The sequence below is a fragment of the Xyrauchen texanus genome, chromosome 28, assembly GCF_025860055.1.
Source record: "Xyrauchen texanus isolate HMW12.3.18 chromosome 28, RBS_HiC_50CHRs, whole genome shotgun sequence".
NCBI classification, from domain to species: Eukaryota; Metazoa; Chordata; class Actinopteri; order Cypriniformes; family Catostomidae; genus Xyrauchen; species Xyrauchen texanus.
This window is the reverse complement of record NC_068303.1, coordinates 23,427,259-23,448,832: the sequence shown is the minus strand read 5'-3', so window position 1 is coordinate 23,448,832 and position 21,574 is coordinate 23,427,259. Positions and strand designations below refer to the sequence as shown.

General features: G+C 37.5%; 1 protein-coding gene and 1 long non-coding RNA gene across 7 annotated transcripts in view; one reads left to right on the top strand and one right to left on the bottom strand.

Moving 5' to 3' along the window:
- Positions 1 to 14,244, bottom strand: part of LOC127621661 (mast/stem cell growth factor receptor kita) — a 38,678-nt gene extending 24,434 nt beyond the window's left edge. The window contains exons 1-10 of one of the 6 annotated variants that reach the window (XM_052095344.1): positions 14,106 to 14,244; positions 9,944 to 10,204; positions 9,157 to 9,441; positions 7,497 to 7,757; positions 6,259 to 6,558; positions 5,070 to 5,209; positions 3,880 to 4,048; positions 3,059 to 3,245; positions 2,562 to 2,677; positions 1,893 to 2,007 (exon numbers count right to left, since the gene is read on the bottom strand). In XM_052095344.1, the coding sequence (XP_051951304.1) occupies positions 1,893 to 2,007; positions 2,562 to 2,677; positions 3,059 to 3,245; positions 3,880 to 4,048; positions 5,070 to 5,209; positions 6,259 to 6,558; positions 7,497 to 7,757; positions 9,157 to 9,441; positions 9,944 to 10,204; positions 14,106 to 14,160 (1,889 nt within the window). In that variant the 5' untranslated portion in view covers positions 14,161 to 14,244. The remainder of the gene's footprint in view (positions 1 to 1,892; positions 2,008 to 2,561; positions 2,678 to 3,058; positions 3,246 to 3,879; positions 4,049 to 5,069; positions 5,210 to 6,258; positions 6,559 to 7,496; positions 7,758 to 9,156; positions 9,442 to 9,943; positions 10,205 to 14,105) is intronic. The other 5 variants (XM_052095345.1, XM_052095348.1, XM_052095346.1 and 2 more) reach the window with 5 other exon arrangements.
- LOC127621663 (uncharacterized) overlaps positions 1 to 21,574 on the top strand; it is a 114,419-nt gene that overhangs the window by 10,058 nt on the left and 82,787 nt on the right. Inside the window, exons 2-3 of the long non-coding RNA XR_007967887.1 lie at positions 6,263 to 6,405; positions 9,161 to 9,303. This is a non-coding gene — a long non-coding RNA (uncharacterized LOC127621663). The remainder of the gene's footprint in view (positions 1 to 6,262; positions 6,406 to 9,160; positions 9,304 to 21,574) is intronic.

Here is a 21,574-nt window from a genome sequence, read left to right as displayed (position 1 = left end):
CTCTCAACACTGTGACCATCTAATAATAAACAACCCCACGGGAGTGATTTGTTCCCATGTCGTCGGACAGTGTCACATGACTGATGGCAGCCAATTATGTTTGATGTTACAATCATGACAGAGTAAAATTACTTATCCTATCATTAACAGGCTAAAGCCTTGTTGTCCAATCATCAGACATCAAATTAGCAGTTTAGCTCAGTCACAATGCACTCTTAAAGAGAAAATATGTCCAACATTGTATTGGCAGACTTCTGAAATTTCACAGGACAAAGACCCCTATATATATAGTTTTTTTTTAGTCCAATGTAAAATCATGCTATTTTATGCAGTAAATGCAGTTATTGGGTTAAGCATCACAATTAACAGCACACCTGAGACTATCAACAACCACTAAATGCTATAATATTTTGTATGTTTATATTAACATACTATTTATTAAAACCAAGTCACATCGAAGTGTCATCAAGTTTATGCATTTAATTTTCATTGCTTTTTAATTACATTGCTTCAAAAATAATAGCAAAATTAGCATATTTTTAAACCTTTATTTTAGTTTTTCATGTTAACATTAGCATATTTCTTGTGTCTTCGTCTTTGTTACTACTATCTGTTGTTCCGCTTTTATTATTAATAGACACTATTTACACCATTATCGGATTGATAAGGCCAATCACAGAGCTAAGAAGAATTCTCACTTGAATTTTCGCCTGTATTTCGCTGCTGTCATTTAGGTCCTACAGTTTAGGACCTTAATAAGAGCACAACGAGCTCAAGGGATTGAAAAGAGATGATGCTGCCCTCTGAAATTTTGTCCACTGGTGTTGCTGTTTGACAGTGTTAATTGAGGAAAAATGGTTGATTATATACTATTTTACCTCATATTTCACAGTATTTGCTTCACTGTCAATAGTTTCTCATTCAATTTATTTTGAGGACGCACTGTGTCCCTTGCCTTTTCTGAGAAAACAACCCTGATGAACAATGCTTAACCTCATACAATTTTGGCTTTGCTATATGCAATGCATAATTTAATTTCATTTAAACCGACTCAGGTCAAGAGCATCTGTGCTGTCAGTAAAGGGTTACTTTCAACAGAGTTATGTGACAAAACAACATGGCATGATCACAGTTGAATTTGTGTTTGTGAGTCATGCCAACAAAACTACTTCTGGTAAGAAACCAAATAAATGTTTTCCATTAAAACATGCTCCAAGGTCCAGTTATGACGTTTGCGTGACCATTGTAGGCGCTTTCGGCAGTGAACATGGGTATTCTGACCGGTCTGTCAGCACAGCAGGGTGAGATGCACTGTGTGTTGTGACACATTCTTCCCATAACCATCATTAAACTTTTCTGTGACTTGTGCCACAGTAGATCTTCTGTCTGTTCGGACCAGATGGGATAGCCTTCGTTGCCCTCACGCATCGATGATCCTTGTGCAGACAACACCCTGTCAACCAGCTTGAGGTTTGTCCCTCCTCGGACCAATGTCGGTAGGTACTCACCACTGCTGATCGGGAGCACCCCACAAGACTTGCCTTTTCAGAGATGCTCTGTTCCTGTCATCTGGCCATAAAAATTTGGCCCTTGCCAAAGTCACTCAGGTCATTACTGCTGCCTATTTCTCCTGCATTCAACATGTTAACTATGAGAAATGATTGTTTGCTTACCATCTAATCTACCAAGACCTTGACATGTTGACTATGAGAAATGATTGTTTGCTTACCATCTAATCTATCAAGACCTTGACATGTGGCCTTGTTAGGAGATGATCAACATTATTCGTTCATAATGTTTTGGCTCATCGGTGTATGTGACTTTGTCCTAGTTTGTGGGCTTAATAAAACTTATATGACTGTTAAAAAAACACAAATAAAATGGGCACATACCTTGAATGTGGTTGATCACAGTAATACCACTGGATCTGAGGGGTGGGGTAACCCTCAGCAACACAGCGCACCTGTCCATCAATTGGACCTTCATAAGACACAATCTGTGGTTTACCTAAAAGTCAAAGATTGGTTCAGGTCAGTTTAACATTCCTGGTTAGTGAGATGGATTTTTATGCAGCTGTCTCATTCATGGTTACTGTGCATGCTGTCAAATTTCCAAAACACAGAAGTTATATTAAAATGGCAGCCATTAAACTCTTCATTTCAAATGAAGTCTCTTCAAAATGTAGGCCAAATGTAAGACCTGTTTGTGGGAAAAAAATCGGTTTACAATGGGTAATCAATAATTGTAACATAATAGAAACTGATTTGACAATGTAATCACATATTTGCAGTTTTAAGCCCAACTCTTTCTTATCTGTTTTGACATGATTCAAGTTGGCTTCTACTATTGTTATCTGGCTTTTTGTCAGGGTCTTTCTTTGACAGTTAAGTGCTTATAGCCAACAAAATTTGTAACTGAGGCGCACAATGCACAAGAAAATGTGATTGATTCGTCCTGAACGAGAATAAACACAAATGTCATAGGTCACATGTGTTTCAAATTGTTTTCAGGCAAGCAGAAAAGCCAAATATTTGCCATCTGCATTAAACGTTCTCACTCACTTATGACGTGGACTTCGAATGTTTGGTGGACAGTTGCGTCTCGGTTTAAGCATGAAAAGGTGTACACGCCGCTTTCTGACACCTTCAGACGCACCAGTTTCAGCTCGCTGGTGTAACTGATGAAGAGAGAGAGAGAGAGAGAGAGAGAGAGAGAGAGAGAGAGAGAGAGAGAGAGAGAGAGAGAGAGAGAGAGAGAGAATGCCTTATTTTTTAACTTTTGAGTACTTATGAAACAACAAAATATATAATTGGAATGATATTCACAATGTGTAATTGCAGATAATATGCCACTACTGCATATAATATGGGCATAAAATATGCCAGTGCTCCATGACATCAGTTGTATTTTTTAGCCCTAATGTTTGCAATTCACACTATTTCAGTCATCACATACATAATCTTTTTAGAGTCACAATTAGTTAAATGTGATGTAACATAATCATAACATGCTGATTTAAAAACGTTGGACATCTACCTTGGACTTTGCAGTAGCATACCTGTTCCCATGTGACCGGCTGGTAATGACATGATCAGTAGTATTGGTAAGTTTTATTCCACTGTAGCTCCAAGAGAATGTGTGAGGTTTTGGGTAAGCATCCATTAACACACGCAGGGACAGACTTTCTCCAGCCCTCACTCTCCTAGTACTGTTATCCACACTTGTTAGGTTAATAAAGCCTTTACCTACACACAGATAATAATCAAATAATTGTATTATTTCAAACACCTACCAGCTGTATAAGGATATGATAATATTAAAGGAATAGTTCAACAAAATGTTTTAACTCTGTCATCATTTACTCACCCACATGTTGTACCAAACCAATATGACATACTTTTTTCCATGGAACACAAAAGGAGAAAGACTGTACGGGTCGCTTGTTTCTATGCGATTACAATGAATGGGAACTGAAGATTTCAAGCTCCCATGAACTCTCATAAAGATGACAAGGGGAGGTAGATCAGATGTCATGATTTTTAGTGAATAATGACTTCAATTTTCTTTCTGTTACTCACACAAAGCTATCATAGGGTTTCAGAAGACATGGAATGTAGCACACAAGTTGAATGGACTTCTTTTACGATAACGTGCTTTTGCATCCTTTTTGAAGCTCGAAAGCTACAGTCCCCATTCTTTGAAATTGAATGGAAAATACATTTCTGAAATTTCTCCTTTTATTTTCTGTGGAAGAAAATCATCTGGGGTTGGAATGATATGACAGTGAGTAAATGATGATATAATTTTTATTTTGGGGTGAATTATTCCCCTAAAACAGTAGAATAATACATTTTTTCAAATGAAAATTGAAAGGTCTACCATAGATGTCAACCCAGACAGATTTTGTACTTGTCCCTCTCTCATTCATTGCCTCACAGCTGTAACTTCCTGCGTCTCGTAGCGTCACAGAGGCCAGGTTGAGAGTGGCTGTCCGTACGTGGGAAATAGGCTCAGTCAGGAGACGTGATGATAGCTGAACTGATGGTTGCTTGGCACATGCAAGAGGAAAGAGAACACAAAGCTGATTGGGAAACTTTCTGAGACATTATTTTTCCCTTTATAAGAGCATGTTTTTTTGGTAAAACTTTACAAAAAGGTTAAATTTGTTAAAATTATTAAATGCATTAGGTATCACGAACTAACAATAATCAATATTTTTTGAAGCATTTATTAATCTTGTTAATGTTAATTTATGAAAATACAATTGTTAGTTCATAATGCATTGTCAAATTTTAAAGTATACAACTTTTAATAAAAAAAATTTATATGTTGCAATTAACATTAACCAAGATTAATAAGTGCTGTAAAAGTATTGTTCTTTGTTAGTTCATGTAAACTATTGTAGTTAACAAATACAAACTTATTGTAAAGTGTTACCATTTTATCATATTTTCTAACACATAAGACACATTTTGTTGTGCTTTTATGTCAAATACTTCAGATAAATCAATTAACTGAAGTGATCAGAAAACCCAGAACTAGACAGACCTAGAATATCAAATTATTAAATATATCAAATGTATGATAACAGATAGAAAACAAAGGATTTAAATACATTTGAAATACCTAGGACCTTTTTGCAATGAGCCCCAATTGCCACTGTATGGATGTCTCTGTATATGCAGGTGTGGCCGTTGCTACAGAATAATCTGCAGATGTTTACTTTTACTGTTATGAGTTGCACCTTAAACCAATCTAGATCTAGTGTGCCCTCAAGTATAATATAATGTACTGTACAAAGTAACAACATTTAGTTTCAGACTCAATCCATAACACTGAACTGGTCATGAGAACACATGACAAAATATACAAATTAAGTGGTGATTAATGTACACTCATATCTGTGTGCTATGTGTAAACATTGATATTACTAGATCGATACTGGTGCTATGTGTACTTGAGCCTGGAGTATGTATTTATGCATGTGTTGTGGTTATGAAGAGAGTCACAGCGCCCCACAAGTGTGCTTAGGTTAACAAGTGAAAGTATGTTTGTGAGAGGGCTCTTACCACTCCGCTCGGAGCCTTCCACTTGATTGTGATGTCGCTGTTGACATTTGAGGTGGAGCAGGATAGAGAGAGCTTTTCGCTCTGGGTGAGCAGCATTTTTTGAGGCTGACCCAGTGTGATCAGAGGTGGTGCATCTGGAACTAAAAGCAAAGAAGCACGATGCATTGAATCAAAACAGCAGGAGCACAGCGGAAAAGGAAGAGCAAGCTAAAGTGGGGTAACATGGACATGCACGTGTCAGGTTTCTGTCGTTGTCCTACTCCGTAGTTACACAGTGCCCAAAATTGTAATTGGAGACTTAAGCCAAACTCAAAAATATGTCAATTTAATTTGGTCACACTTTATTTTACAGTGTCACTGTATTTACAGAAATAAGTAATAAGTAAACATTGTAATAGTTATTAGTTCATAACATTAAATCAAGTTTAGCATCAGTTTAGGTAGGTCACATGAGTCAAGCTCGCAATCAGCTGACACTGATCATGACATCTACCAATACAATTCAGATGCTCATCAGAGAAGTTCTATTTAAGTCCTCCATTAATTCATAGCTGCCTTTATATTGCATGGATGCAAGCTGAACTTAACTCCCTCCTCCATCCCCAGCTGCACCTCTTGTACGGCTGCATTGCCTGTAGAGTTTACTCAACATTTGTCTTGTTTGTTCTGAGCTCTTAGACTACAATTGATTGCCAGTTTGTAATTCCTATCTGCAAAGTGTTACTGTGCCTTGTTCTTCATTTACCAACATTTGAAGTTTCTATTAAGTGTACATTTAACCTATTATGCAAATTAACAATTGTACCATGTAGCACTGACAGAAATGTAAAAAAATGGAACAATGTTGTAGTAATTCTGCTGGATCTGTTCTTTAACCCCTGTTTTTTTATTTTTTATAAAGTATTCAGTTCAAGTATTCAAGTCAAGTATTCATTTGACAGAAGTGGTCCAGACTAAACAAAGTTTGACAACTAGAAAATGTGCAAATACTTAATTTTGAGCAGTATATGTATTGCTACTGTTATGTTTTACTCGAATATTGTGCGTATACTATCTTGTTTTTTATTGGCACTTGTTTGCTATTTTTTATCTAATGCAATGACATTCAATCATTGAGCCTGGCTTAAGTGTTCAAATACTATTTGGTGCCACTGTATTTTTGAAATTTCTCTCCTTCTCTTTCTCTCACCGAGGCGGACATTGAGTTGATATTCTCCAGATTTAACCGTGACTCCTGCCAGAGTCCCGACGCAGACGTAACATCCCTCAAAGTGCTTCCTAACATCTTGCAACGCCACACCCGTCTCAATGCTGGTCGAATATCTCAGGCTGTCAGGTAGGGACCGTCCGTCACATTTCTCCAGGTGCAAGTCTGACATACTGGGGTCTGTCGCCAAGCATGGGATTGTGGCTGTGTCTGCTTCTCCCGCAACAATGTCAAACACGATGCCCCTCCTGAAGGGATTTTCAGGATCTGCTGAGAGGAATGCTAAATCAAAAACCAATGAAACACAACCAAGGGGCTTAGATTATGACATTAAAGCTCAGAGCAAGAGAAAGAGAGTGTCACAAAAAGAGAGAAAGTGAAAATTCAAAACTACCCAATATTACACCCACAGTAAAAAACTAACCCACACTATTACTATCAGTGCTCATTCCTGGTATTACTGTCAATGTACAGCAACCCTGACAACCATCAGTTCTCAATTATATGGTTTGAGAACTCTTAATATTTTTTTCCCCAAACTTGATGAGGCCAAAGGCAAAAACTGCCAAGTCTCAGTCCGGAGTGTTTATTATATCTATGCACATATTGAAAGAAAAATATGTAGAGAGAAAGATGTATATTCAGAGGTCATACAAGTATCTTTTCAATCTAAAAGAGCTGTTTGTGAGGATTTAGGAAGCAGATATGTTGGCTAAGTAAAGACAAAGTGTGTTTTTGGCACAATATGTAACCACACAGGGTGATCAGAAAAACTGGTGTTTAGAAAGAGAGGGAAAGTGAGAGAGAAAGACAAAGAAACAAAGCATGAAAAGCATTAGCAATAACTACAAGAACATGCTAAATCACTTGTTGCAGACATATATAGCTGAAAGTGTGATAACGTTTGTAACTATGTCAACATTAGGTTATAACCTATTTTATGATCCACATTTGACTGAAAAAAAAGTGTATGCCAGTTTTCTCAGTTTTGTGTTGGCGTAGTTACTTTATTTTGACTTTATAGGGCTGTATACAGTATCTCTATTCTACCTCTATCTAGACGTACACATATTATTGCTAACAGGTGTGCACAGACAGTTATGACTTAGTAAACAGAATATCCTCTACATGCAGGTATAATAGAGAAGGCATTTCTCCTCCCACAATTCCTAACATTACCCTTCAGACATTTCACTCAAATGCACAAAAGTCCTACTTACCTTTAACATATACATAGATGGAGCTCTTTTCACCAGAGCTCTCCTCCTGACATGAATATTTGCCCATGTGTTGTGGGCCTGCTCTGGTCACTTTCAGAACTGTCAGTTGGCCCTTCCTTTGTTCCTCTTTCAGTGTCCGTGATGGACGATCTTCTCGTATCCAGCGCACTGAACTGTCACTGTGGCAAAGCAAATTGAAGTCACCGTTCAGTGGAACTGTGAGCCAGGGTCCATCCGGGGTTATAGTTGGCTTGGACCTGCCTAAATGGGGAACAAAACATAAACACCTGTAAAGACGACAGCCGCAGGTGTAAGATAATTAACTTCAATATTTGACAAATTGACAAGAGCGTAGATTATGTCAAGGTGCACACAATTTAGGGTTGTGACTCAGAAGGGATTTCCCTGGCAAACAATATGCCATATAACCACTGTGATATATTAGAAGGTTTTGAGCCTATTCAAATAAAGTGTTGCAGTAAAGACTATTATTGTGAACGTTCATATGGTAACCCTACAATCTGTATTGCCTTTTTTCAAATTAAATATTACATGAACATATCAAGTGCATACACACACACTCACAAGCTCATATTCACACAAATCAAAGCCTTCTGAGGTTACATTAATGGCAGTTAAGGGTGTTAAAATAGACAATTTCACAACTCAACAAATCGAAAAAAGCAAGTGTTCAAAGTTCCTCTCATACAAATTTCTTAAGAAATTACCATTTGACTTGAGACAATTTTGCAGACGTCTACAGAAAACAACAACAAAAACAAAAAAACTTTGGATTTTTGCTTTAGGCATCTTGAATCATTCTCCATTGAATGTGCTGCATTGCTCTATACAACTCAAATCCACATGCATAAAAGCTACAGATCTGAATATTAAGAATGTTTGTTGATGATGTGAATGTGGCAAGGCCTGAAAACAAATCTGTCTATGAATACATAATACCATGGGGCATAGTGACCCAAAGCTCAAATCATAGGCTATTTTCCAATGAGATCATCTGATTTGTATTATACAGTATATAAGGATACAGAGAAAATAGGGTGCAAAGGGCAAGTAAACACATGGATTGGCAGGTAAAGGATTGCATGGATATTCAAGGATTATAGTAGTAGACTAATGTGTTTACTCTTGGTTCCTAATAACTGGTGAAAACTGTGTTTTAAGTTTTGATGGATATCATTATAGGCCTTTAGTTAACACTAAGGGTTGGAATCCCATATACATATATATATATATATACACACACACACATACACACACACACACACTCACTGAGCACTTTACTAGAAACACTATGGTCCTAATAAAGTGCCTGACGTGGTATTCTGCTATTGGTGCCTATACGTCTCAAGGTTTGACATGTTGTGAATTCTGAGATGCTATTCTGCTCACTGCAGTTGTACAGCGTGTTTATATGAGTTACTTCAACCTTTCTGTCAGCTCCGAACCAGTATATGTATTGCTAAACAGACTGTTATGTTTTACTCGAATATTGTGCGTATACTATCTTGTTTTTTATTGGCACTTGTTTGCTATTTTTTATCTAATGCAATGACATTCAATCATTGAGCCTGGCTTAAGTGTTCAAATACTATTTGGTGCCACTGTATTTTTGAAATTTCTCTCCTTCTCTTTCTCTCACCGAGGCGGACATTGAGTTGATATTCTCCAGATTTAACCGTGACTCCTGCCAGAGTCCCGACGCAGACGTAACATCCCTCAAAGTGCTTCCTAACATCTTGCAATGCCACACCCGTCTCAATGCTGGTCGAATATCTCAGGCTGTCAGGTAGGGACCGTCCGTCACATTTCTCCAGGTGCAAGTCTGACATATTGGGGTCTGTCGCCAAGCATGGGATTGTGGCTGTGTCTGCTTCTCCCGCAACAATGTCAAACACGATGCCCCTCCTGAAGGGATTTTCAGGATCTGTTGAGAGGAATGCTAAATCAAAAACCAATGAAACACAACCAAGGGGCTTAGATTATGACATTAAAGCTCAGAGCAAGAGAAAGAGAGTGTCACAAAAAGAGAGAAAGTGAAAATTCAAAACTACCCAATATTACACCCAGAGTACACTTGTTGCAGACATATAGGGCTAAAAGTGTGATAACGTTTGTAATTATGTCAACATTAGGTTATAACCTATTTTATGATCCACATTTGACTGAAAAAAAATGCATGCCAGTTTTCTCAGTTTTGTGTTGGCGTAGTTACTTTATTTTGACTTTATAGGGCTGTATACAGTATCTATATTCTACCTCTATCTAGACGTACACATATTATTGCTAACAGGTGTGCACAGACAGGTATGACTTAGTAAACAGAATATCCTCTACATGCAGGTATAATAGAGAAGGCACTTCTCCTCCCACAATTCCTAACATTACCCTTCAGACATTTCACTGAAATGCACAAAAGTCCAACTTACCTTTAACATATACATAGATGGAGCTCTTTTCACCAGAGCTCTCCTCCTGACATGAATATTTGCCCATGTGTTGTGGGCCTGCTCTGGTCACTTTCAGAACTGTCAGTTGGCCCTTCCTTTGTTCCTCTTTCAGTGTCCGTGATGGACGATCTTCTCGTATCCATCGCACTGAACTGTCACTGTGGCAAAGCAAATTGAAGTCACCGTTCAGTGGAACTGTGAGCCAGGGTCCGTCCGGGGTTATAGTTGGCTTGGACCTGCCTAAATGGGGAACAAAACAAAAACACCTGTAAAGACGACAGCCGCAGGTGTAAGATAATTAACTTCAATATTTGACAAATTGACAAGAGCGTAGATTATGTCAAGGTGCACACAATTTAGGGTTGTGACTCAGAAGGGATTTCCCTGGCAAACAATATGCCATATAACCACTGTGATATATTAGAAGGTTTTGAGCCTACTCAAATAAAGTGTTGCAGTAAAGACTATTATTGTGAACGTTCATATGGTAACCCTACAATCTGTATTGCCTTTTTTCAAATTAAATATTACATGAACATATCAAGTGCATACACACACACTCACAAGCTCATAGTCACACAAATCAAAGCCTTCTGAGGTTACATTAATGGCAGTTAAGGGTGTTAAAATAGACAATTTCACATCTCAACAAATCCAAAAAAGCAAGTGTTCAAAGTTCCTCTCATACAAATTTCTTAAGAAATTACCATTTGACTTGAGACAATTTTGCAGACGTCTACAGAAAACAACAACAAAAACAAAAAAACTTTGGATTTTTGCTTTAGGCATCTTGAATCATTCTCCATTGAATGTGCTGCATTGCTCTATACAACTCAAATCCACATGCATAAAAGCTACAGATCTGAATATTAAGAATGTTTGTTGATGATGTGAATGTGGCAAGGCCTGAAAACAAATCTGTCTATGAATACATAATACCATGGGGCATAGTGACCCAAAGCTCAAATCATAGGCTATTTTCCAATGAGTTCATCTGATTTGTATTATACAGTATATAAGGATACAGAGAAAATAGGGTGCAAAGGGCAAGTAAACACATGGATTGGCAGGTAAAGGATTGCATGGATATTCAAGGATTATAGTAGTAGACTAATGTGTTTACTCTTGGTTCCTAATAACTGGTGAAAACTGTGTTTTAAGTTTTGATGGATATCATTATAGGCCTTTAGTTAACACTAAGGGTTGGGATCCCATATACATTATACATATATATATATATATATATATATATATATATATATATATATATATATATATATATATATATATATATATATATACATATATATACACACACACACACACACATTACTAGAAACACTATGGTCCTAATAAAGTGCCTGACGTGGTATTCTGCTATTGTAGCCTATACGTCTCAAGGTTTGACATGTTGTGAATTCTGAGATGCTATTCTGCTCACTGCAATTGTACAGAGTGTTTATATGAGTTACTGCAACCTTTCTGTCAGCTCCGAACCATTCTGTGCATTCTCCATTGACCTCTCTCATCAACAAGGCATTCCTGTCCATAGAACTGGCACTCACTAGATGTTTTTTTGTTTTTGGCACCATTCTGAGTAAACTCTAGAGACTGTTGTGCATGAAAATCCCAGGAGATCAGATGTTACAAAAATACTCAAACCAGTCCGTATGGCACCAACAATCATGCCACAGTATAAATATATTATTTTTATCCATTCTGATGGTTGATATGAACATTAACTACAGTATCTGCATGATTGGTGGGAAAAGCAATGGTTATAAATCGTAAATGTTTACTTAAGATTTGTAAATGTTATGTAAAATGATTTATAATGTGAAGGTGCATCAGACAATGCAGAAAGCAATTCCAAATAATTTCTAGGTATTTTCTATAAAATAGTTTTTGGCAAAGTGGGTCAGGGTGATACTGGTAAAGTGGGACATCTGTGATAATTCTCATATTTCTTTAAAATATTTTTTAAATGATTTAGTTATTTGGTTCGTTTTTGCGCCTGTGCCATTGTGTTGTGGACGTGCATGTTTTCTGAGGCTTTCTATTCATCTTTGAGCAATACACTGGTGCAAGCAATATTATACTATATTCAAAAACTAAACTGAAATGTTTTTTTTTTTGTCAGAGGTAAATATTCCTTGTGGGAAATGTTTTACAAAAATGTAAAACACATTACAAATGGCTAGTCATAATGAATATTTGAAGGAGAATATTGCAACTTGAATTTGTTAATTTTTCATTGAACAAGCAGATATTTTAATAATGTAACCCTACGTTGCAAACAAAATCAAATAAATACTAAAAACTATTTTCAAGTACAAGTCTAGAGTGTTTAAGAGGGGCCACACTGACATTGCAAGTGTCCCACTTTACCATGCCTGCAAAAAAAAATAAATATCTGAGATTTGGTCTAAAGAGAGTCTTCGAAGTTTCTTATTTCCAGTATTAAGTATACATTTTCTAAATTTGTGCTTATGGCTAATGTAAAAGACATCCTAAGCTTTCTATAAATCTATAATGTCAGGTAATACGCAGCTTTTGGATCATAATTAAAGGGCCAGGAGAAGACAAAGTGCATACAATTAACATACCTATAACGTTTTAACAGAACTAAATATTGTAAGTATCACCGTATTCACTGTAACAGTAACTACGTTTATGTCCATGCAAATCGTATTCTCATGGTTCTTATCTGAAAGCCCGCAGCACTGTGTTTGAAGAAACCCGACGCAAAACAGTCACTTGAGCGCTGTAGCCCTCTGGCGTTACAAAGATGTTCTTCAGATTGCCTTCATGTGAAAACCACAAAGTTAGACTGCATTGTGTTCAGGGTTGTCAAACCTGGTCATCTGAATTCATTGAAATGTTTCCTTTAAAAATGTCGCTTGAGTTTGGTTACCTTAATCGGTTTTCTCACCCTGCATCATCCAAGCACAAATAGCCTACGCGCTAAATGCGAGGAATGTAATAAGGGAATGCAGTGCAGAACAATGATAAACAGAGATGCTCTCGAATCTAGGTATAGAAATGTGTAGCTAGAGACAACGTAGCCAAAAAAGACATGGGTGGTATTTTTGTTTTTCCTAAGTGAAACCAATGGTCTGTTAACAGACGCAGCCCAACTAATGACTCGTCCTTCATCTTTCAAAACATCCTTAAGGGCTTATCCGAGCACTACAAAAGACCATCTGATATGCCCATGAAGAGCAAGCGGGCGAAGCCAAAAACAAAACAAAACAAAACAAGTCTGGTTGTAGCATGCAGAACATCTTTTAAGAGCTTTCAAGCGTATCATCTGCATGACGTTATTCTCACACCATGCTTGGCCTCTCGCTATTATATCAAACAAACCTCGGAACTATCTTAAGTTAATAATATCAGCATACGAGTGTTTTTGACTCAATATTCTTACACTTGTTGCCGCGCGCACCTGCACCCGAGACTGACACACGCGCCAGCCAGAGTGATTAATTATTGAGAGAAGCGCGCGAGGATAAGCTATGCTTTGCATTCTCACATGCAGCTCTTCGGATCAATATCTTATTTCAATTATCAGTTCCTGTAGCCGCTTAAATTGTCAGCCCATAAAGTCACAGCGCTGTGTCCATATGGTAAGTGAGGGAGATATGATTCATTGGGATTATCAGTGGAAAGTCTCACCCATAAAATTGCTATTCATCTGAACGACAAGACAGTGGCGCGTTCAGGAGTTCTGCAGCAACAGAATGAGCTCTAATGATATGCGAAACCTCAGTACGATTAAGGGAATGTGATATATGAATTATGAGGGAAAACAAGTGCCTCGCTGAGAACACGCATCCCTAAAGCACTTTCATGTTTACACTCAGTTTAATGCCTTTATTTAGTTTAACCCACATTACTCAGTTAGCAACAGGTCCTTGCATTTACAAGGTTTTACAGTTTGCTATTACTTTGAGTGATACATTTAACAATAGGCTAATTCAAGAAGGTTGCCTCACATAAAGTCTAATCTAAAGGTGTATACGCAGCAAGAGCAGTGCATCCTTATTCTGTTCAATGAAAAACTTTCTGGAATCTTTCGTCTACGCTTCAAAAGCAATTTGATTCTAAAAAGGAACAATACATGATACAAATTGCGTCCTACCTGGTTGGACGATTAACTGTAACAAAACAGTAAACAGAACGCAGTGATATTCCATTGTTATAATTCCATCTATCTCATGTGTGCGTGAGTCCGCTTGTTACTGTAGTCTCGAGCTTGGTAATACCGCGGAACGGCCGCCTGTGAAGCGAGCACTCCCGTCTTAAAGGGCCAGCGTTGTTTTCTAGCTCGCATTCTGCACACGGGGTCATGCGGGACGACGTGTTCAGCGGCTCATTAACATGGGCGGGGGCTCATGTAACAGTTGTAGTCATACCTGAGAAGCTCAAGACTACATTGAGGTTAAATAAAGTGCCAATTAATCGCAAACTTCACATGGGGCTTATCAAAAAGACACTCAATGTTGATAACAAATAACATGATTATGGCTAGATTAGTTTCTCTGTATAAAGGTTGGGAAGGAGTTAGCTATTTAATTGGAAAAAACTAAACAAAATAACAATCATATTATCACATCATAAATCATATTATCCTCTGAATAATAAGGTCTGATAAAGCTGCCCTGGCAACACATAGTAAATTCATGACACTAAACAATTTTTTTTTTAATAAAAATGGACATGGCGTGAAGCCCTATGAATCAGAACAGAAACACATCCCAGCTGTATTTTTTCCATCTGGCAAAAGTAATGCTAATAAATGATAAAACATAGGGCTACTAAACTAATAATAAATGAACTTATCACAGTGAAGCAATTATGTTTTCACTATACATGATTTGAGACAAATTAATTTTCTTCATAGAATAACATTGCTTTCTTTTACTGTTATTGCCAAAGAAGACAAAAGATCTCACAACTTTTATCCATTTTGGGTCCAACAAGATGACTGCATAATATAGTCATCTGTACAGCTCTTGCCTTGTTCCTTTAGTTTTCGCCAGAGAAAGAAGAAAAATTAAGCAACAAGCCGCAACAGATAGTAGATATGATGATATCTTTTTAATGTGTTTGTTTGTCATTATTGTCTGTAGGAGGTCTTCTCTGTTTCTTTACTATTCTGTTCTCATTATAGGAGATCCATCATTGTGAATCATATTTTAATAGGCTTTCTAGCATTCCATAATTGTTCTTATTATTTTTAATATGCTCATAATTTTCTACTTGTGTCTTTAATGCTCTAATAAAGCCAACATCGTTTTTCTGCTGTTCTTCCAAGGCTTTTTTATTTTGTGACACCTCTGGCCTCCCTGTCCACTCAATTATTCACCACTATTTCACACTGATTGCCTTAAGGTCAAGCCACATAAGTGCTGAAGGATCATTCTGGTCTGAAATGTGTTGTATTCTTTTCAGTCTTCTTTCATATTCAAGATAAAATAAACATGTTTTAAATGAAACTGTTGACCAAGATTTACAAGGATAATCAAACATTTAGGTAACTAAAAAGTAATGATTCTCAAATGTTACTGCTGATTGTGCTAATGTCCGTTTAAGCAAGAACAATTGAAATGTTCAATTTGCATTCACAATTTATTAAATGTCTGTAATTTACTAAATAATGAGAATTTTACACCTAACTAACACTTAAATGTAGAAAATACAATTTGGGGAGGTAGAAATGACTAATTATACTGCCAGTAAAGAATATTTATTAATAATTATACCACATAAAGCCATTCCAGTGGCACTGAGTTCAAAACTTGGCTTTTAAAATGCATATATATATATATATATATATATATATATATATATATATATATATATATATATGTGTGTGTGTGTGTGTGTGTGTGCTCAGTGAGTGTGTATGTATATATATATATATATATATATATATATATATATATATATATATATATATATATATATATATATATAATATATGTAGTACTGTGCAAAAGTCTTAGGCACTTAAGATGTTTCCCAAAAATATTTGTCTTAAGATAGTTATTTATATCTGCTACTTTAGTGTGTCAATAGGAAATATACATTTTATACTCCCAAACATTATTTTTGCAGACAGAATAGAATAGAAGAACAAGGAGCCCTGCAACAGATGGCATGGCCCTCACAGTGCCCACCACTGAACTTTGGGTCAGTCTGGAATTACAGGAAGAGACAAAAGTAATTGAGCCTAAATAAATAAAATAACTGTGGTGAATTCTCAAAGAAGCATGGAACACCCTATCTGCCAACAACCAAGAAAAACTGTGTCCAGGTGTAAGTAGAAGAATTGGTGCTGTTTTGGAAGGAAGAACTGTTCACACTAAATATTGATTTAGCTCTTTTTCTGTTTACTGGACTTTGTATGACGTTAATTGATTAACGAAAACTATTTATGTCATTATTTCTTTAAGAAATCCTCACTTTGAAAGTTTTTCACAAGTGCCTAAAACGTTTGCATGGTACTGTATATTTATACAATCATTTTAATACTTTAATTGTTATTTCCATTGTAACACATTATGACAATATGTTCTGTTGTCTTAGCCCAACCGTCTCAAGGTTTGATGTTTTGAGCATTCTGAGATGCTGTTCCCCTCTCTATAATTGTATAGAGTGTTTATCTGAGTTACCGTAGCCTGTCTGTCTGCTCAAACAAGCCCATTCTCCATTGACCTCTCTCATCAACAAGGTGTTTCCATCTGCAGAACTGCCGCTCACTGAATGTTTTTTTGTTTTTGGCACCATTCTGAGTAAACTCTAGAGACTGTCGAGTGTGAAAATCCCAGGAGATCAATAGTACCAGCCAGTCAGGGTATTTACATTTAGGTATACTCTAACTATTCACAGTATATTTTTATCATTTGCATTGTCCAAAAAATTTAGTAATATTTATCTCTCTTATTCCTATAAAAAATATGCATGTTGATCCACAGTATCTGGCATGTGGCCAAGGCCATTTATACTTATGTACAGTAAATATTTTTTGTTCCTTTTCAGTCATTTACTTTAGAAATTTTAATTGTTATAAAGGCGGCACATTTGGAATAGTTATAGGCTCAGCAAATCAATTCACACTTGGTTTTGTAAAACCACATCCCCCTGCCATCCTTTCATTTTCCATTTTCTCTCACTTGTTACTCTTCAGATTAAGAAATTTAACTAATTGTCTTCTATATTGTAAAAGATAGAAACATTAAAGTTTGTAAGGCCTTTCTGCCTACTGTAGATTGTTGCTGGCTTAGGAGGATTCGCTATATTTTAGAAAGAAATTAATGAAAACTGTCATTTAGTCATTGCAACTATTTCATTTTTATTTTTGGAAATGATGTAGGTGCTTTGCTATCAAGCCAATATGAAGTCACTTTAATGTTATCTTTTAATTTTGTTTGTACAACTAAGGCAAATTCTGGTTAAAATCACTGGTAAATTTAGTAAATGTGCTAAAAGTTTGGGAATGAGAACTAACATTAATGTTTGCATGAATAATAAATTATATATTATATAATATATATTATACTATATAATATATATTGTATTTTGGGACAATCTTTACTAGATTTCAGATCGTTATTTGCCGTTTTCCATTCTGTGTTAAATCTACAGAGAACACAACACATGAGTTCAGAGACCCTGTTCCAACAATTCCATATTTAAGCAAAGCAGTCATTAAGCAAAGCAAGAATTTCCATGAATTCATTTGGTCATCCCCAGTTTTTTACAAAATTTGTTTCAATTTGGTTGAATGGCATCTAAATTAAAATCATAGCCTTAAGAACATGGGTTAGATGGTGCAGGCTCTCTCAGTACAACATATTATTTAGGATCTTCTGGCATCCAAGAGGCTTGTGCCTGGACATGTTTGTCAAACCCCATGAGATGAGTACAAGCTCCTGGACTCCTCGATTCATTCAATTCCCATGAACAAAGGAACTGTTTTTTATTATGATTGCTGTGTTAAACATAAAGGCAGTGGGGCAGTTAAGGTAAACATGTGATAACAGTCATGATTTGCCTAAATAATGTTATCATTTATTGTGAAATGTTTTGTATTTCAACAGATGTCTGTTAGCTTGAAGAAATGAAAGGTAGGAAAACAAGATTACATATTTATTAGGATGTCCAAGCTGTTCTTTTATATTCAATAAAATTAGAAAAGTAAAATTATTCCAAGACTTCTAAAGCCATATGATAGCTTTGTGAGATGAGTGAATAAAAATGTAAACCATTATTCACTGATAATCTTTACCTCTGCCAAAGCTTGCCTGTATTCAAACATGGTGTGTTGCATAAAGAGTATTTATATCTATTAGAGCAAAACGCATTAATGCGAACGTCTTTTTATAGACGCGTCTTTTTAAAGATGTCATTCCGTCTTTGTGTGGTTCCTGGATTTGGTCATTATCTCTCCGTCTCCGAAGGCCACGGTGCTGCCTCACTTGTCTGGGCAGCGAACACATTGAGGCAGCGTTCGTGCATGGTTCATGTTCTCATTGCGAGAACATGACCATGGCAACTCTGTGGTCATGGCTTTCCTTCTTCCGGGCTCCAGCCGCCCCCTGCGCCAGGACTTCTACCTACGGGTCCTCACCTCACCACGCTCGTTTGCCCCTGTCATGTTCCGAGGTGAGACCAGATCGCCTCAGGGCCAGCTTAACATCTCTTTCGGAGCACGCAAGCTGGATGAGAGTGTGTTGGTGATGTCGGACCCCGAGGACTCGACTGGGTTGCCTGCCCAGTCTGAGGCTGAGGCGGAGCTGACTGCCATGCTTGCCCGGGCCTCTGCGAGTGTCGGGCTGGAGTGGGCTGCAGAAGGACGCGATAGAGCTTGTCACTCCATCCAAGATGAGGAAAGGGCTTTACAGCCCTTACTTCATCGTACCAAAGAAAGGTGGTGGGTTGCGGCCAATCTTTGAACCTGCTAGTTCTGAACTGGACTCTCGTTCAAGATGCTGATGCAAAAATGTATTTTAGTGTGCATCCGGTATCAAGATTGGATCGCAGCGGTAGACTTGAAGGACGCATACTTCCACGTCTTGGTTCTACCTTGACACAGACCTCCCAAGGTCTTCCCCTTTGGCTTGTCCCTGTCACCTCACGTCTTTACGAACGTCACAGAGGCAGCCTTTGCACTGCTTGGGAAGTGGGCATTCACATCCTCAACTAACTCGATGACTGGCTGATTCTAGCTCACTCTCGAGACCTGTTGTGTGCACACTGGAACCTGGTACTCAGGCACCTCAGCCGTTTAGAGCTTCGGGTAAACTGGGAAAAGTGCAAGCTCTCCCCTGTTCAGAGCATATCTTTTCTTGGGAAGGAGTTAGACTCAGTCTCCATGATAGCATGCCTCATGAGCAGCCTGCAGCTGCTGGCTCCTGGACAGGACCACGACTGTGTTGGCAAATCAACAGCCTCATGTTGTTGGCAGTAATGCTCACCCTGTGGAGGATTTTGCCGTTGATCCTAGGCTTGGTCCGGCTGAACAATACGGCAACAGTGCCGTATATAATCCAGCAAGGTAGCTTACGTCCGAGTCACATGCCACAATTCGCCTGCCATCTCCTCCTCCAGAGTCAGCAGTGGCTGAGGTTGCTGCGGACCACTCACATCCCAGGTGGCCCCAACCGTACAGCGGATGTGCTGTTGTGGCAGGTGACACATAGTAAAAATAACAATCATGAATAATAATATATTTACTCATAATCATTCATTTTTACATTTTACATGTACGGTTTTACAATCATGACAGAGGAAGATCTATACTAATGCTTGCAGTTTCTAGAATGGTCTGAACACTTTCAGAAGTTTGTATTTATTTACAAAAATTGTATCTAAGTGTGAATAACTTGCTGATGAATGATGATGTCAGATTGACTTTGTCAGACTGATCTTACGGAAAATTCACGACAGGAGGTCTATTGTCTTATCTGCTAAAATCTGTCTTTCCAAATTTCCAAAATGCACTTGTCACTTGTCCAGAATTTGGCACATCAGGTCTGAATTTGGGTGTAAAAAATATGGAACATGCTGATTTCCTGTATAATCATGATGTATGAATAACTGTAAGCTTTTTCTCGCTTCGGTTTTACTGTTTCTGTTGTTTCTGTTCTGGTTGTATGCCAGCACCACGGAGAGATGTTTCTTACAGTATATCAAAGCAGTAAAGGTGTTTGCCTAATAGAAGAACATGCTCTAAAATGTTCTTCAAACCACTGCCCTAAAGGCAACCATTGATCAACTTTATCCCAGTTGTAAAATAAAAAAATGTAACCTCCACAGATGATCTGATGTTGTAGGTTTGCACTCTCATGCTATTTTAAGAAGCTCCTAAACTCTGCTCAAGAGCACACTAACATCTGTTTGAAAGGAACTGGCACAGCCTACAGCAGGGTTAGAGAGCATCTGTTTCAAAGGTCAGATGAATCTCTTTCTCTGATACTTCAACACACTTTTTAATGACCTGTAAGAAACGCTATGTGAAAAGTCAACACAAAAGTGAATACGGTATTTCTCTCATTTTCCATCTCTCTCAAATAATGTAAAGAAGGCTTTATTGGCACTACAACAATACTTTTAATGTCAAAACTTGTAACTGATTATGTCCTAGATTAGTCAAAGATTCTAAACATTAAAGAGTGTATTTATTTTAATGCACATTTGGATGACAAACTGAGCTCTCAATAAATGACTGCAGGTGTGTGGAATACAGGGCGCTAAAGAATGTTTTGTTTTCATAAATATTAATGCAGCTGCATGTATTATTTTTGTTAACACGATTTAATTAAATGCTTACCACCCACCCTCCACTCCTTAGCACATATTGCAACAGTGGATGTCTCTCTCTCTCTCTCTTTCTATCTCTCACGCACAGTCAATAAAAGGGGGTCAGGCGGTTAGCCTTAAGTGGAATATGATCTCCATCTAAATTTAATCAGATAGCTTAAAACTATTAACCTCCTCCAAAAGTCCCATAAATATGGGCTCATTACACCAATCATCGATCCTCCATCCCAATCTTTACCAAACTCCCCTCTAATCACTTACAATAATCAGACACTCAAAGTACAACATGTATGGCCCAGGGGAGATGTTTCTTCTGTTTAGGTAACAGAGATGTGTTATATCAATATCAGGCCTTCAGGTGCACTTGCAGGCACTGCATACATTGTTGTTAGGGTATTATGTTTAAACGGCGCCATGCTTTAAAATACATTAACGATAACATTTAAATAGCATCACAAGATAGAGAGAGTGCAATAAAGCATTTATGATACAGCTTCCATGGCTCAAGCAATGACTAGCTCTTTCTGATTAGACTAAATTTAAAACTTGATTTGTTAAGCTCTCTAGAAGTGACAATGCCCCCCTATGCCTGCCCATGTCTTACTTTCACACACCCCAGCAAGTTGGGACAGAAGCCCCTCTGTGTGTGTTTACAGAGCCACCCCATACCATGCGTGTCCCTAGGCAAAGTACAGAAAGAAAAAATATTTTTGTGTGAGCTAATAGCTCACCAGTTTCTATCAAATGACACATGACTGTGCAACAGATATGTCTGTGAACTTA